The sequence below is a fragment of the Sminthopsis crassicaudata genome, chromosome 5 (genome assembly GCF_048593235.1).
Source record: "Sminthopsis crassicaudata isolate SCR6 chromosome 5, ASM4859323v1, whole genome shotgun sequence".
Classification (NCBI taxonomy): Eukaryota; Metazoa; Chordata; class Mammalia; order Dasyuromorphia; family Dasyuridae; genus Sminthopsis; species Sminthopsis crassicaudata.
The window spans coordinates 290,750,278-290,767,589 of record NC_133621.1 but is presented as its reverse complement, the minus strand read 5'-3'; the positions used below and the strand labels follow the sequence as shown (position 1 = coordinate 290,767,589).

The window sequence follows — 17,312 nt, the reverse complement described above, 5'->3', positions numbered from 1 at the left end:
ATGCTAAAAATGATTGTATATGCATAACCTGTATCATATTACTTGCTGACTTGGGAGTGAGGAGTTAAGAGAGGGAGAAAAAAATTTGGAACTCAAAATCTTATGAAAGTAAATGTTGAAAACTATCTTTACATGAATTTTAAAAAAGAAAATACTGTTAAGAGAAAAAAAGTCAACTAGTCTTTTTTTATACACTTGCTATGTCATATTAGTAAATAAGTAGCTGAATTAGGATTTGGACTCATTTCCTTTAACCCCAATTACATCAGTTGTTTTCATTTTTCCATATTACCTTTCTTCCTCCCTGAAAATCACACAAACCCTTTCACAATTATTTAAGGGAATTTACAACTAAAGCTATGGGGAAAGATAGAGGGAAATAAAATAACAAATAGGGAAAATGAACACTTGCCAAATCTTAAGTGTCTTAAAGGCATAGCAACCTATGAATAACTTCATTTTAACCGATTTTATTACATAAAACAATCTTAATTCTTTTCCACATTAAAAATGTAATATCCCCTTGGAGAAGTGACCTCAGATGGCCCATGTATGTAATATGGTGATATCCAGTCCAGTATTCAAATTAGGAGCATTAGTGATTTTTGGATGGATCCTGATTATGCCTTATTGTCTCATCCTAAGGTCCAGAGATCAAATTTTTACTTTCTTTCCTCCTCCTCCTTTCTTCTTTCAAGTCTTGCACTCTTGAGTCATTCACATTCAAGGCTCAATTTTCATTTCTAGACACAGTGCTTCCTTAATTCGGCCTGCCTCTTTCAGAAGGAAGTGAAGTCCAAAATCCTTTCCTTTTTCTCTCCCTCACCAGACCTTAGGGTGAGACAATGAGGTATAACTTGAATTCACAATTCATGTATGTGTATGATGGGAATTCTAGTCCTCTATCACTTTATAAAGCACAAAGGCCATCTTGGATAATTTCTCTAAGGGGAGATTGAATTTTTAATGTGACAGAACTAGGTTTATCTTAGGCAATAAAATCAACAAAGTTTTAAAGTTATTTGTATCATAAAATCACAGGATTTTTATCAAGTCCAACCTTATTGAACAGAAAAGAATTCAGAGAGGTTAAGGCTGAGTTAGTAGTAAGTTAGTACTAATATCCAGGACTCTTGATTTTTAGCTCACTTCCTTTTTTCAGGATAGCGTGTCACCCCTTTTGAAATCACTACACCACCTTGGGATTACATTTTAGAAATACACAAGGCCTGACACACAGTCAGCCCTTAACAAAAGTTAATTAATTGATTGAATTTTAAGTATGCAAATGACTTTATTTGATCATGTTTAAATCTCAAAAGCCCCTGTGAGGCAAGTGTGATTAACCAGTTTTTCGTCCTTTATCTTTTCAGCTCAAATACAGTACCAGGCACATTATAAGTGCTCAATAAATGTGACTGTCTTACAGCTGATGAAAATGAGAGTGAATTTAATGACTTGCTCAGGATTCCACAGCTAATAACTCAGTTTTGTGCTTCTGCATTTCATGAAAATCTTCTGATTCTTTGCATTCCTCATGTCTATCAGTCCTTACTATACAATCCCATTCTCAAGTCCTTGTATCCTTGTCCTCCCTGCTTGGGCTTTGAAAAAACCACACATCTCCAATTATTCCTGTCATTGACTTCTTCTCTGATGCTAAAGAATCCTGGTAGATGAGTTCATTATATCCACTGCAGATTGACATTATCCAATTCAAGCATATTAATGTATTCTCTTAATGCAGCTATTCCAAAACTTCTGTCTTCAAACTTCCCACTTCATCTAGCTTCCTTTCCTTCTCAATAGAGTCTTTCCTCCTAAATTTACTGAGGAAATTGTTTTCACACAAGTTTTTGTCAGAGAGTGATTTCTTGTCCTAAAAGGTGGAATTTTTGGGACTCCACAATCAATACAAATCAATTATCAAACAATAGATTACTGTGGTCCCTTACTGGGTCTTATATTCTTAATCTTTGCCATGATCCATCTCTTTGCTTCTTAGCCAGAACCAGATTATTTTGATGATTACTGACTTATGATACAGTTTGAGATCTGGTATGGCTAGGTTACCTTCCTTCCATTTCCTTTTCATTAATTCCCTTGATACTTTGACTTTTTCTAGATTATTTTTGACTTTTTCTAGATTATTTAAATTCTTAAAAATAGCTTATTTTCAAAATACATGAAAAGATAGTTTTTAACTATCTCTTGCAAAACTTTGTGTTCCAGATTTTTTTCCCCTCCCTTCTCCCCACTTCTCCCTGTTAAGCACCAATATAAGTTAAACATGTGCTATTCTTTTAAATATATTTCCATATTTATCATGCCACACAAGAAAAATTATATCTCTGAAGTCTGGGGCTAGCTCCCTGGAGGCCTCAGGAACAGTCAGAGTCAGGATAAGTAAAAGTCCTGGGTCTTCGGGGGAGAAGTGAAGGAGGCAGACACAAGCTCGAAACCAACCTCCCTTCTCTTGGTCTGGAGACCAAGTGAAGTTTTCTCCTCTCTCTCACCCCATCCCCTAATCCTTACCTACAATTCTCTTAATCCCAAACATAGAGCCAGCATTAATTGTGAGAAGAGCAATTCCAAACATATGCTAATAGAATTATTGTCCAATAGGTAATTAGCCTTAAGTGCTCAGTTGTTTGATTCTAGTACACCTTTTAAGAGTTTCAGCCCTTTACACTTATCAAGTAGGAAAAAATGAGAGAAAAGGGAGGAAACAAAAACAAAAAAAAAAAGTGAAAATACTATTTGATATCCACACTCAGTTCCCACAGTCCTCTCTCTGGATATAGATGACTCTCTCCATCACAAGTCTATTGGAACTGGACTGAATCACCTCATTGTTGAAAAGAACCATGTTCATCACAATTGATCATCACATAATCATCTTGCTGCTGTGCCCAATGTTCCCTTGGTTCTATTCACTTCACTCAGCATAAGTTCACGTAAGTCTCTCTGAAATCATCCTGCTGGTCATTTCTTATAGAACAATAATATTCCATAACATTCACACACTATAATTTATTCAGCCATTCTTCAACTGATGGGCATCCACTCAGTTTCTAATTCTTACCACTACAATAAGAGCTGCTACTAACATTTTTACACGTGTAGCATATTTTCCTTTTTTATGATCTCTTTGGGACAGCCCCAGTAGAAACACTGCTGGATCAAAGGTATACACAGTTTGATAGCTCTTTGTGCATAGTTCCATATTCTCCAGAATGGCTGGTTAAGTTCACAACTCTACCAGCAGTGTATTAGTGTCTTAGTTTTCCCATATCCCCTTCAACATTTATCATTTTCTTTTCCTGTCTAGGAATTTTTTTAAACTGAGAAAAGAGACTTTTTGATTTGAACTTTTCTCCCCTGCTCCACATTGCAAAACCCTCTGAGATCATCTTCCATTCTCTTCTTATTTACTTAGTCTTTTTGATAAAGCCATACTTTTCCTTGCTCAGTCTTACAGTTTTGCTGTTCTCTTGAATCTGCCTTCCTCTGTATTCAATCCCATCTCTAGGGCAATGATACCTGTCTATACTTCTTGCTCCAAGCTCCCACCTGAGTGCCAGTCCTACATCTAGAAGTTCTGTAAATATCTCAACAAGTTGAAAATATTTATTTTTTCATGTCTTTCTTTCCAAACCCACCTCTCTTCCCGTTTCCTATTTCTCTTTTCCAATCACTGAATCAGATTCACCCTTTCCAAGTCTTTTTGGATACTTCACTCCTTCCTCTTCTGCATCCAATCAGTTACCAAGGCCCTGCCTTCCTCACTTCAGTCCAAATCACTTGCATGTCACGGCATCTCCCTGATGTCATGTTCCCCTTAGAGAACGAAGGACAAACAACTACAATCACCTACTTTCTATGCTTATAGTCACTACCTCCCTTATGGACTCTTCTACAATAACTTCCTAACTAGACTCCCTGTCTCAGTTCTCTCTTAGCAGCTGATAAAATGATATTCCTAAAGCACAGGCTTGATTGTGTCACTCCTCTACTCAGAAAGCCTTAGTGTTTCCCTACTCCTGTCGGAGAAAATTCAAACTCTCTGCTTGGCTTTTAAAGTCCTTCACAGTGGGGTCCTGTAGGACCATTCCAACTTCGTACAAGCATGTTGCTCCCCTTTCCACATCCTGAGGTCCAACAATTCTACTGCTTTGCTTTTTTTTAGGTGCAACATTTCATCGTGTTCCTCTGTGCTTTTTCTCATGGGTCTGTCTCCTTTTTACAGAGACCTCCATTGTATTTACTTTGTATTTTATTTTAGTAAATATTGCACCTCCATGAGGGCACCTCCTATTTGTATCCTTAGTGTGTAGCCACAATACTTGGCACTTAATGTTTGGGGGACTGATATTTTTCCATTACATAATTTTTCTTTGGTTTTTGTTTTAGTTGTGTATCCTTGGGCTGGAATAGGCATGCCCAGTTTGTCTGAGGTAGAGTGGACTGCATCTCCTGCTACGGTGAGTAGGATAGTCTTTAGAACTGGTGAGATCTTCAGTCTTGACATTTCTTGACATTGTTTCTGCTCTTTTTGGGCAATGTGAACTGAATCGGTGAGAGGGGAAGGGAAGCCTGGGGGTTTGTTTCTGTGCCATGTTGTTTGTTCCCCCTAGTTTTAGGTGATGGAGGGCATCCTCATGGTACTGGGAGTCTAAACCATGACAACATTGTAGGCAGGTTGGTGCAGCCAGCCAGGCCATTGTGGGAACTCAGAGAAGCCAGAGTGCCAGGGACTTCTATCCAAGAAGGATTTTGGACTTGGAGCTGGGACTGGGATCTATGAGGATCAACCTAAATTATGAACTTATGAACTTCTATAAACTTCCTTCCAGGAATACTAAAGTGATGCAAAGCGGCGTAGGAGGGGGGATTATGCTTCCATGTCTTATAAGAAATCAGTTTGTGTATTTGTGAATATATGGTCAAAAGAAACAAACATTTCCTTACAGAAGGTCCAGTGTTAACACTTGTCATTTCACTGCTATTGAAAGTTGCTAGTTACAATTCTGTAGACAGCTTCAATTGGGATAGTAGCCTTTATCAATAAGTCTTTTTTTTTTTTTAATTACTTTTAACATTCATTTCTTTTGAAAACTTGATGAACATTCCCTTGATTTCCACTTCGTTGCCACCTCAAAAAATTTTGATATAATTAATTTTGTTCCCTTTGTCTTTGATCTCTTTAATTTCTTCTTCTGAAAACTTTTGATCATTTAGCAAGCTTGTTTCTGATTTCTAATGCATTCACTTTTATGGGTGAACTCATCCCATTTACATTCATTGTTATGAATACTAATTATGTATTCCCCTCTATCCCATTTTCTTCTGTTTATTCTTCTCTTTTTATCCTGTTCCTTCTCAAAAATCTATTTTGCTCCCCAAAACCTCCTTTAATCTGCTCTCCCTTTTATAACCCCTCTCTCTTCCTTCCCCATAATCTTTCTCTTTTTTCCTATTTCCCTATGGGATAAGATACATTTTTATATACTACTCTGTGTGTGTGAGAGAGTGTGTACATATGTATGTGTATACTGTATGCATATGTATGTAATGTATGTTTTCTTTCATCTTTGAACCATTGTGATGTGAGAGTCAAGCATTGTCTTCCATTCCCCCAGTTTCCCCTTTACTGTAAAAACTGCCTTGTGCATCTGTTTTACGTGAGAAAAATTTCCTTCTTCTAACTCTCCTTTCCCCCTTTTCCCATCTTTCTCACCTCTTCACTTTAAAAAAAATTCATTCTTACAAAATCATCTCCATACCCTTGCCCTCTCTCTGTGTAAATTCCTTTTAACTTATGATAAAGTTCTTAGGAGTTATATGAACTATTATCCCATATAGAAATGTGAGCAATTTAATCTTATTGAGTCCCTTATGATTTATCTTTTTATTTTTCTCTTGAGTCTTGTGTCTGAGTGTCAGATTTTCTTTTCAGTTTGGGTCTTTTAATTAGGAATACTTAAAATCCTCTATTTTATTAAATGTCTTATTTTTTTTTTCTTTTGAAATGTTCTTGTTTGTAATCCTCACTCCTTTGTCTTCTGGAATGTAATATTTCAAACCCTCAGTCCTTTAACATGGAAGCCACTAAGTTTTGTGTGATATGTATTGTAGCTTTACAATATTTGAGTTGCTTGTTTCTGGCTGTTTGCAATAGTTTCTTCTTGACCTTGAAGCCCCAGAATTTGGCTGTAACATTTCTGGGAGTTTTCATTAGGGGATCATTTTCAGGAGGTGACAAATGGATTCTTTTCATTTCTATTTTACCCTCTAATCTAATCTAAGATAGTGGAACATTTTTTCTTGATAATTTCTTGAAACATAATTTTTGGACATGGCTTTCAGGGAGCCCAATAATTCTTAAACTTATCTTTTAAAAATCTATTTTCCAGGTCAGTTGTTTTTCCTGTAAGATATTTCATATTTTCTTCTATGTTTTTCATTCTTTTGACTTTGTTTTATTGTATATTGATGTCCCGTGAAATCATTAGCCTCCATTTGGCCAATTCTAATTTAAAAAAAAAATTTTTTTCCAATTCTAATTTTTAAGGAATTATTTTCTTTAGTGAGATTTTTCTTACTCTTTTTCCATTTGGTCAGTTCTGTTTTTTAAGGAGTTCTTTTTTCAGTGAATTTTTGTGCCTCTTTTACTATTAGGACAATTGTATTTTTAAAGGTGTTATTTTTTTGGGAATTTTTTCTGCCTCTTTGCTAAACCATTAATTCACTTCTAATAATTTTCTCGCATCACTAATTTCTTTTCCTAATTTTTCTTCTCCTGTTTTTTATCTCTCTCTTTAATTCTTCCAGAAATTCTTATTGGGCTTGTCTCCAATTAGCATTTTTCTTTGAAGTTTGCTTGTAGCTGTTTTTGCATTCTTGTCTTCTGAGTTTGTGTCTTGGTTTTCCCTGCCACTATATTAGTTTTCTATGGTTAAGTTTTTTAGTTGTTGCTGTTTACTCATTTTCCAGTCTATTTCTTGACTTTGAATTTCATGTTAAAGTTGGTCTCTGTTCACCTGGGATAGTATTCCAAGCTTTGGGCTTTTTTTTGTGCTTCTGTTTTCAGAGCTAGTTCTGGGAGGGTCTGCAGATTTTTGATGTTTCCAAGGTGGTGTGATCCTGGAAGAGAGTATAATCATTGTCCCTCCTGCTTTGTATTCTGGTCTTTACTAGGGAAGTACCTTTACCCTGTAACTGTGACCAGGTTCACTAGGGGAACATTGCCACGGAAAGTGCTAGTGCTTCTCTTCAAACCTTTTTGCTCCTCTTCACTTAGAGCTGTGACCTGCTCAATTGTGAAAGACCAGAAGAGCTCCTCTGTGCCCTTGAATTGGGACCCAGAAGTGGGTATAGACTGTGAGGCTGCCAGTCAGCACCAGCTACACCCAGTGATGGCAGAAGGTCCTCTATAATCTTTCTGACCAGTTTCTGTCCACGCCCGTTATTGTCTCTGGGCCGAGAGCTTCTGAAGTTCCTGCTGCCTCCAAGACCCCCTGCTGGTGCTCCTGCTGTGTTCTAGTCCTGTGCCCACTCCAGGCTTACAGATCCCTCCTGTGTCTTAGACTGGAAAAATGTCTTACCTTGACCTTTTGTGGACTCTGCTGTTCCAAAATTTCATGTGAGCTGTTATTTTAAAGTTGTTTGTAGGGGAATGTTTTCAGAGTTCAGCTGGGTTGCTCTAATCCACTATCTCAGTCTTGTCCCCAAATTTGTTGGGCAGCTGTTTACCATTTTAGCAAGCAGCTTGGGGCCCTGAGAAGTTAAAGGACTTACTGGTTTGTGGTCTCACAGGTCATATATGCCATGGGTCTTTAACTAACTCTCTACCCACTCTGCGATACTGCTTTGCATACCTGTATTACACATTTATATATTTTAGTTTTTTAGCCATTCTCCAATCAATATGTCCCCACTTGGTTTCTGTTTCTTTGCTAGCAGAAGTCTGCTGTGAATATTTTGGTATATATTGGACCTTCCTTTTACCTTTGACTTCTTTGGGGGTATCTGTCCATTTTTGGGTTGGCTGGATCAAACAGAGGATGTGGACACTTTTCTTTCCAAATTGCTGCCCAGAAAGGCTAGGCATCAGCAACATGCTTACTATTTTTAATATAATCACCTGAGATATCAAAGGGTGGACCCAAAAGCACTGGAGCAGAATTCATGCCTAGCTTTTGAATACAGAAATTTAGAAGCACCAAATTTTGTTCCTATATATTAAGAGGGTAGGAGAGGTCAGAGATGGGTTTTGATTAGGCAGGAGAGCAAGCTTCTCCCAGCCTTTGGTTACATAAGGATGATAAGTGTTGAAGCTGCTGTGTTCTTCTGAGATTTAAATAAAACATTATGGATTTTCATTCTGTGTATTAAAATATTTATGACACAGGGAGAAATTCCTGCTTTAAAGACTCCCTTTCAATAAAGTTAGCCTCAGATGCTTAAAAAAAGAAAACCATCTCCATTCCAGACATAGCTTGCTGTTTGCATGTGCAGCTTGCTTCAGGACACAAAGCTCTCTGTGGGAAAATTCTCTTTGTCTGGCCCAGTTGCCCAGTGGTGCACTTGAGGATGGTTCCCTATGCTTTCCTAATGAATAACATTTTTGGATTTTGTAAGGGCTCTTTGCAGTAGCGTGTTGGTATATATGTTTTAACAACTGGCTCTCTTATTTAAAAAAAAAGTGTTCCACAGTACACTTTTAAGTCAACTCTGCATCATGAATCTTTTCTCCATCACTGTGTTAAGTCTAGACAATCAACAAGAGTCCATTGATCCCAGTTGGTAGTGTGTACCATTTCTGAGATAGACATTTTCTCACAAAATTTAACAACTGACTTTTGGAAGCCAATCTTAGCTCTAACACACCCCTGGATTGTTGGGTTTGTTTGTTGTTTTTTTTTTCCCAATTTACTTCTAAGTTCATAGCTTAGTGCCAGATGATTGTGTTTGGCCTCTGGATACATGGAACATGGCTGTCAAGTTTCATTGGGTAATACGTTGCCTAAATAAGTGGAATATGCATGGTACCTAGGTTAATATAGACATTCTATCTTTCTCTAATGATTATTAACCCATCTTATACAATGTCCAGAAGCTCCCTTTTACATCCAGGGTTGAACAGAAGCCGCCTTCTTGGCATTTGAAGTCCTCCCAATGTGGTCCCTTCTTGCTGGAACCTGATTGGCTCATGCCCATAATGCAATTCTCAAGGTGGAAGAGGCAGGTAACCCTGATCTGAGAGAATCATGATGTGCCAGGTGGGGCTCAGAGGCTCTGAACCTTTCTTTGACCTTCTATAAGTGGGTCTGGCCTACTAACCAGTGGTGAGTACTAGCAGCTTTGATGGGGCATGGTTGCAGAAGTGGAGCTGGCGGTGCCTTCAGAAAGATGTGTCAGCCCGGCCTTATTCTCTCTGGATCCAGTTTCTTTGCCTGACTTATACCTGCGAGGCAGTGTCCAGTGAAGGTCAAGGTGAAAGGGGAGAAGCCTCAGGTCTGAAAATGGGCCTTGGTACTTTGCAATGAAATTTGTCCTCTTTTCCCTTTCTTAATATAAAGGAGATTTATCTGCAGATTTGTGAATCTTTGACTTTGTGAATTTCGAAAGGTCAGGAGAATGGACCATATGGGAATCTGGGGGGTTAGGAATCTGGCAGTCAAGTCCATGGCCAGCTCCACAAACAGCTCTGCTTAGAGGAGTGACCTTTCCAGGCTAGGCCTGCAGGAGCTGAGGGAAGAATTCATCTGGTAGGGAGGGCCCCATTTGGATGAGAACTTGGTGGCACTAATGTTATGGAGAAGCTGTGTCTCCAGAAACTGGGGTGGTAGAGTAGACAGGCTGTGCCCCTAAAATGCTGGGAGTGAAATGTTTGTATTTCTATCCCTGCTAACAGATCTCTTAAATAAATATCCTTTTGTAAAAGTTAATTAATGCAAATTGGTTGAATGGAACTAGGGGATTAATTACTAGTAACTATTACATAATGATATGTGTGTGTGTGTGTGTTAACACATCAGAATGGGGATTCAAATCATAATATTAGAGAAAAGACACCCCAAACTCTCAGAGATTTTCTGGCGATGCTGATGGGGGATGTGGCTGCCTGGCTCTGAGACAGGAAAGCCAGAGAGAATCCTTGCTTTCCTGTTGCCTTCTGTCTCCTCCCTTCCTCTGTGACCCACTGTGCTGGCCTTTGTGGCTCCTTCCTCACAACAAGCCCTAATACTTGGAATGTTCTGCCTCTGTTTCCTGATTTCCTTTAAGACTCATCTCAGAGCCCACTTTCTGTAGGACTTTCTCAGATACCCCAGCTTCTAATACCTTACCCTCTCAAATCTATTCTGATTAGACCTTGTGCGTCCTGAGGGGGGCCCCCATTAGATGACAGGGGCCATATTTTTGCTCTTCTGTGTATCCCCAGTGGCTAAGCCCAGTTCCTAGAACAAACAAAGCACTCAATAAATGCTTGTGGACTGACTGACTTGTAGTAATGGGGAACAGACAGGAAAACACCACAAACCAGTCCTTTGGTCTCAGAACAGTGTAGACTTGCATGTCCTTTGTCTATGGATGTTAAACACTCTCTAGGGGCTCATATGGGGAGAATTTTCAACAAACTAGGGAAAACATAGAGTGGTCATAGATAACACGACTTTACAATGGTCTAACTCCTCTCAGGTACCAGATGTGTTCTCAGCCTCAACCTTTATTTCAGTCTGTGGTTTTCCCTTCTTTCCTCCCCGATCTCTTCCCTAACCATGATTTTTTAAATTTATTTTTTTATCCCCATTGAGGGACTTCATCCCACAGCTGTTCTCGTCTTGGGTGTTAAAAGCTATGAGTTTCAACTTTGTCTTCTCTGGTTCCCCTTTGGACTGTTCTCTGAGCAGTTTTAAGTTTTACATGTTTTTCCTGTGGGCAGAAGGAGTTGATGTAAGATGTAATGGATGGTATGAATAAAACAGGTTATTGATAGAGGGGATGAATACCTATATATTCATTATTTCCTTATCCCAGCCAAATCTTTCCTCCCTCCCTCCCTCCCTCCCTCCCTCCCTCCCTCCCTCCCTCCCTCCCTCCCTCCCTCCCTCCCTCCCTCCCTCCCTTCCTTCCTTCCTTCCTTCCTTCCTTCCTTCCTTCCTTCCTTCCTTCCTTCCTTCCTTCCTTCCTTCCTTCCTTCCTTCCTTCCTTCCTTCCTTCCTTCCTTCCTTCCTTCCTTCCTTCCTTCCTTCCTTCTTCCCTTCCTTCCTTCCCTTCCTTCCTTTTCTTCCCCTCCTTTCCATCTTTTCCATCCTTCCTTTCCTTCCTGAGGCAATTGGGGTTAAGTGAGTAGCCTAGGATCACACAGCTAGGAAGTCTTAAGTATCTGAAGTCAAATTTAAATTCAGACCCTCCTGACTTCAGGGCTGGTTCTCTATTCACCTGCCACCTAGCTGCCCCAAATCTTTTCTAAGAACAGAAAAAAAAAAAACATACATGCCTGTTAATTTTTAAAATGAACATTTTTTTCTTCCATTAGATTATTTCAACTCTGACCTCTCTATTGAATATAAGTTGCTAAGTAAGAAATGAATTTTATTGGGGAAGAAGCTTAAGTTTGCTGGCTCTAAATGTTATTAAGTGGGCATCTCAGAAGCATTGACAGCTAAGATCCAAGTCACCTTGTAATCAATCTGAGTACAACTTTGTGAATTCTTGAGCCACATGAAATGTTTCAGAAGCCAATTGAAATCATGGAGAAGACTCCGCAGCCTGTCTTAAAGCCTCAGCTACCTATCCGGCCTTATGTGTGTTCCACTATAAAGGACTTTCAAGAAGAAAGAGATTTCTTGGCAAACAACATCTTCCCCCAGCTTAATGAAATCTGCAATTCCCGGGGGACTTATTTCAAGGCTATTGACCTGAGGTGGCCAGCATCTGAGGCTCATGACCCTCTCTGCCCTAACTTTCGTAGACAGTACTGCGGCATGCAATCCCAGCAGCTGAAGCTTTGCCTCGATTACATCAATAGCTCGTTCCCTTTTTTCCTTTGCATGCTGGGCCAGACCTATGGAGAATTCCTACGGGAGGATGCAAATTTTGTAACCACTGGGACCCCTGATCTGCCGGGGCTCTCCAAGGTAGAAAAGAATCTCTACGTTGCAGCCCACAATGGCTACCCTTGGGTCTTGGAGAATTTCACCTGCAGCTTCACAGAGCTGGAAGTGATCCAAGCAGCCTTTATAAACGATTCCCAGTTTCAGTATTACTATTTTCGGACTGGTGCCATGCTACTGAAAGCATTAGAACAGGAAAAGGGAAAGGTTACCTGTCCACAATCCCGGCAGAAGGAGTATGAAAAACGGCGCATTGGCGAGCTCAAAGCCAAGATCATTAGCAAAGGGCTGCCAGTCAGGTTTTACAGAGATCTGCATGAGCTAGGCGAGTTGGTTTTCAAAGACTGGTCAACTGTGATAGAAAAACTTTACCCTGCTGCAGTTCTGCCAGACAATGTAGGTTAGTAAAAAAAAAAAAAAAAAAAAAAATCAGGGCTTGGAGCTGAGGGTCATCAGAACATCCACAGTTACTTTTTCAGTAGGCTTTTAACATTCATGTGTCACTTAGCAGTTGAAGGTAAGTAGTTATTATAGTATTCTGATGACAAGTGGATCTTAGTCTTGTCAAAATGAGCTCCTGCCAAAAGTATAAATTAATTGGTTCTGGGAAAACAGAAGGGAGTGATCCAAGTCAACAGTCAATCAATAAACACTTATTAAGTGCCTACTCTGTAGCAGACCCTGTGTAAATTAGTACAAGAACCATGACAAAACCTCCTTTCTTTTGAGAGGCATTTCTCTGATGTTAACCTGATTCATACATAGAAAGAATGCATGTACAAATTTGATTGTAGCGGGTGATAGTCTCAACTAAGAAAGGATTAGCCTGTTTCTAATCAGTGGATTCTTGAAAAGCATACAAGTATAACACCTCAATATCAGTAATCTATAAATCAGTTGTTTTTAATCTCAGAATATATTTTCCCAGAGAAACAATTTTGTCAGTGAGGAAAAGTGAGGTGAAATAGCACAGGCAAGCCCACATTAATTAGTTTAAAACAATATACCAATAGCATCGTGCTATTCCTATTGGACTTTAGATCCTGACCACCATTTTGATAGTAAATGGAGTCTTGAGTGCCATGAGCTACCGGCAGTGGTTCCCAAAGTGTGGATAGGCTGGGTCTCAGAAATGAGGAGGAGCAAGGATTAGAATCTTGAGGAATTATGATTTGGTGGGTTGTGTCCTGAATTTAGAATGAGGACTTGGGTATGACACTGGGCAAATGGTCTCTCAGAGCCGCAGCTCTTTTATCAAATGGTAATAATGATACTTGTCCTAAGAGGCAAAGTGTCATAAGGGATGAAGAGTGAGACAGGAAAATGTGGGTTTGAGTCCTACCTTTAGCATATACTGTCTTTTACCTCAGGCAGTCACATATAATTGGGAAATGCTTAACAAAATGAATAAAAGTATAATAGGACATAAATCATGTGATTTTCTGGGTCAATGTGCTCTGAATTTGACCCCACTACTTGAGGTGACTTTCTGAGGTTGGAAATGACAGAGAAGAGATAGTCTGTGTTGGGAGAGGGATTCTCCTTATGCCAAACCAAAGAAATCCCAGTCCCCTAAAGCCTGCATGACCTATTTCTTAGGGTTGTCATGTAGTAATGTGAGGCTATAGAAGGGCTTTGCTCCCTATGGGTGTGTGACATGTTGTGTGACTCGGGCCACTCCCTAGGATCCTGATCCTAAGTCATAAGCAGGTTGTAGTCCGTGCTGTATTGGGAGAGCACCTGAGTGTTTGGTCCTTACTCCAAGACACCTCTCTGTCCCCCTGCCACTGATGTGAACTCTCTTCCAGACAGGAAGGAGCGCATCAGGCTGTTACCAGATATAACCAATAGCCAGATTACCTTGTTTATATAGAGGGTTTGTGAGGGTTTGCCTATCCCTCAAACCTAAGACATCTTTAACCAACCTTGGTGCATTCCATCTGGCTTGATCTTTTCCAGTTCCCACCTTCCCTGGTTGTCCTGAGAAACCCCAAGGTTGTATTTCCCCTATAAAAGATCCACTTAATTTGAATGATGAAGATTTTTGCTAAGTTCTCTTCAGGACTAAGCCCACTATGAGTTACTCTCTCTCTTCCTCCTAGTGCCTTCCTTCTAATGGCGCTTTCTCTTTACTCTAGCTAACTTTGGTTAGCCTAACTCTATGCTTTCCCAACAATTATTTCATATATGACCATTGATTTTTGTCTGTAATTTCTTCCCCTAAACAAACCTGCCTTTTGCCAAAGAGAATGGCCATTGGGAATATCACATGTTTATTTTATTTTGAACTAGGTATTGCCTCCCTGATCTCATCACCATGATATCCATTATTTTGTCATATAGACAAAAGACAGTTAACTGAAAGCCAGGGGATAGATAGATGACTCCTAAATTAATGCATGTTGAGTCCTTTTTAAACTGAATTGAGCATGACAGATTTTTAGAACTAAAAGCTACCTTAAAAACCACTTTGTCCAGTTTTTTAATTTCACACATGAAGGAACAGACATCCAGAAAGGGAAACGGCCTTGTCATAGAATGACCTGCCTGTACAGCCTCACTAGTGCTCCTTTTTCTGGGAAGTAATATTTTGTCCTTTGTTTTCCAAACTGTTTTTTATTTTCATTTAAATCTCATTTCATTTAGGTTTTATGCATTGCTTGTATTTTGCTTAGAAATTCATTTTGGTTTTTTCAAAATATTTTATTTGAAATGGTGAAAGAATACACCAAGGTCAGCTGTCAGCTTTTTTTCCTTTTCAATTTGAGGTCATGGAAAAATTTAGATATCCAAGTAAGCACGCACTGAGGGAATTAAAAAAAAGCTTGTTTGTTCAATCTCCATTGAGGCTGGCACGATAGGTACTATAGAGTTACCAGTATATAAGTTTGACTCTGAGGAGCAAGCACCTGTATGGGGAAGCTGATATGAACTACACATAGCTGATAACTGAACTTTTCTAGTATCAGATGTTAACAGAAATCTTTTTTTGTCTCTCAAGACTCTGAGCATAATTTTGAACGTTCTTATCATGAAGCTTTTGCTGCGAAGTGCCGGAAGATATTTGTGTTGTCCAAAGAATCGAAACAAGTATTTGATGCTTTGGAAAAATTCGTGATGAAGGATCCTCAAAATGAGACAGGCAAAGAGGAATCTGGTGGATCTCTGGAATCTATCCTCAGGTAATCAGTGAAATGTTAACAGGTGTGGCTTTTGGTTGGGTTTGGGTAGTCACACTTTGGGAAATGGCATTTGCTTGGATTTGGAATGGAAATACCATTTTTTCAGTTCCTTCCTTCAGAAGCTGGCTCAGGGCTTACCACCTGGATCCAACAAGCCTTTTCATTTCCATGGTCCTTCAGGGTCCTAATCTTTCATTTGTACACATTTCCCAATTTTCCCCCATTTGTCAATTTCCATCTCTCTAAGAAGATTGGAAGCTCCTTTTGAGCAGGGACTTGTCTCTTAGCTTTATTTATCTATAGTTTCCCTATCCATTTGTTTATTTATATTTAGATTTATATCTTTCAAAGCACCTCTTACAATGGTATATATGGAAGAGATCTTTACTAAATTCCCAGTGAATGAATATTTGGATTTCAATTTCCAAATCTGTAAGATTTAAGAGTTGGACAAAATGACCTTGAGGTCCATTCCAGCTCTGGATTTCTTGATTCTGTGTGATCCTGAGATTCAGAAAGTAGAAGAAATAAATTTGGGCATTATAATTTCCACATCAGATGCATCCTGGCTAAATGACTGCTGGCAAACCCAGACTATAATCCAAAAGTCTGAGATGAATTGGCAGCTAAGAGGTGGTGCCATGGTGGATAGAACCCCAAACTTGGAATCACAAACACTGGGATTCAAATCTTGCCTCTGACACACACTAATTGGGCAAGTCCCTTAGCCTCTGTCTGCCTCAATTCCCTCAGCTGTAAAATGGGGATAATAATAGCATTGATTTCCCATGATCTGATGAGATAAAGTACTTCTCTGTATGACTTGGCAGAGGGAGTTTTCACATGAGGATGTTTTCTTTTCTTTTTTCCCTGAGGCTGGGGTTAAGTGACTTGTTCAGGGTCACACAGCTAGGACGTGTTAAGTTTCTGAGATCAGATTTGAACTTGGGTCCTCTTGAATTCAGGGCTGGTGCTCTATCCACTGTGCCACCTAGCTGCCCCCTAGGGGGTTTTCTATCAGAGAGAGAGTCACAGGGATAGGGATGGAACTTGCTCCGTGAGTTCCCTGTTATAGGGAATTCCCCGCTGAATGAACTTTTGCTACTGATGCTAGTCACTACCTTCTCTACCACTTGGGAATCTTAGGTCATTTCGTGGAGCCTTGAAACACTTACATAATTTGATTGAGTTACAGAGCCAGTAATTGTCAAGACACAAGACTTGAACCAAGATCTTTGTGGCTTCAAGGTCTATTCCCTGTCCAGTCAGTAAGCATTTATTAAGTACCTACTGCATACAGGCCCTGTGATAAGTGCTGGGGATAAAAAGAGAAGCAAAAGACCCAATAATACCTCTACTAGGTCTGTATTCCCTAAGTGATAACAAATAAAAAGGAAAAGGGCCTATATGCACAAAAATGTTTATAGTAGCTCTTTTTGTATTGGTAATGAATTGGAAATTAATTGGGGAATGGCTAAACAAGTTGTACTATATGATTGTTAGGCAATACTATTGTGCTGTAAAAAATGATGAAAGGATTGGTTGCAGAAAAACCAGGAAAATCCCACATGAATTGATATAAAGTTAAGTGAACAGAACTAGGAGAACATTGTGCACAGTAACAGCATGCTGTAAGCATGATTAACTCTGAAAGACATAGTTACTCTGTGCAAGACAGTGAACTAAAACAATTCCAAATGAAGCATGATGAAAAATGTCCACTTCCAAATAGAGAACTGATTACAGATTGAATTTTATATATATATATATATATATATATATATGTATATATAACTTTATTATTATTGCTTTTTTTTCTTTTTTTTTTTTTTTTGCAATATGGCTAATAAGGAAATATATTTTGCAAAATTTCATGGATACTTGCTGTCACATTTCTTGCCTTCACAATGAGTTGGGGATGGCTGGGAGGGAAGGAGAAAAGTCAGGACTCAAAATTTAAAAAAAAATAACGAATGTTTAGGCACTAGTCTAGAAGCAGCAATCTAAG

General features: G+C 39.1%; 1 protein-coding gene across 1 annotated transcript in view; it reads left to right on the top strand.

Annotated features, from left to right (window-relative positions):
• The window catches only part of LOC141544830 (putative tetratricopeptide repeat protein 41), an 81,632-nt gene that overhangs the window by 10,299 nt on the left and 54,021 nt on the right, over positions 1-17,312 (top strand). The window contains 3 exon segments of the mRNA XM_074271423.1: positions 4,414-4,484; positions 11,546-12,522; positions 15,124-15,304. Coding sequence (XP_074127524.1) covers positions 11,736-12,522; positions 15,124-15,304 — 968 coding nt within the window. The 5' untranslated portion in view covers positions 4,414-4,484; positions 11,546-11,735.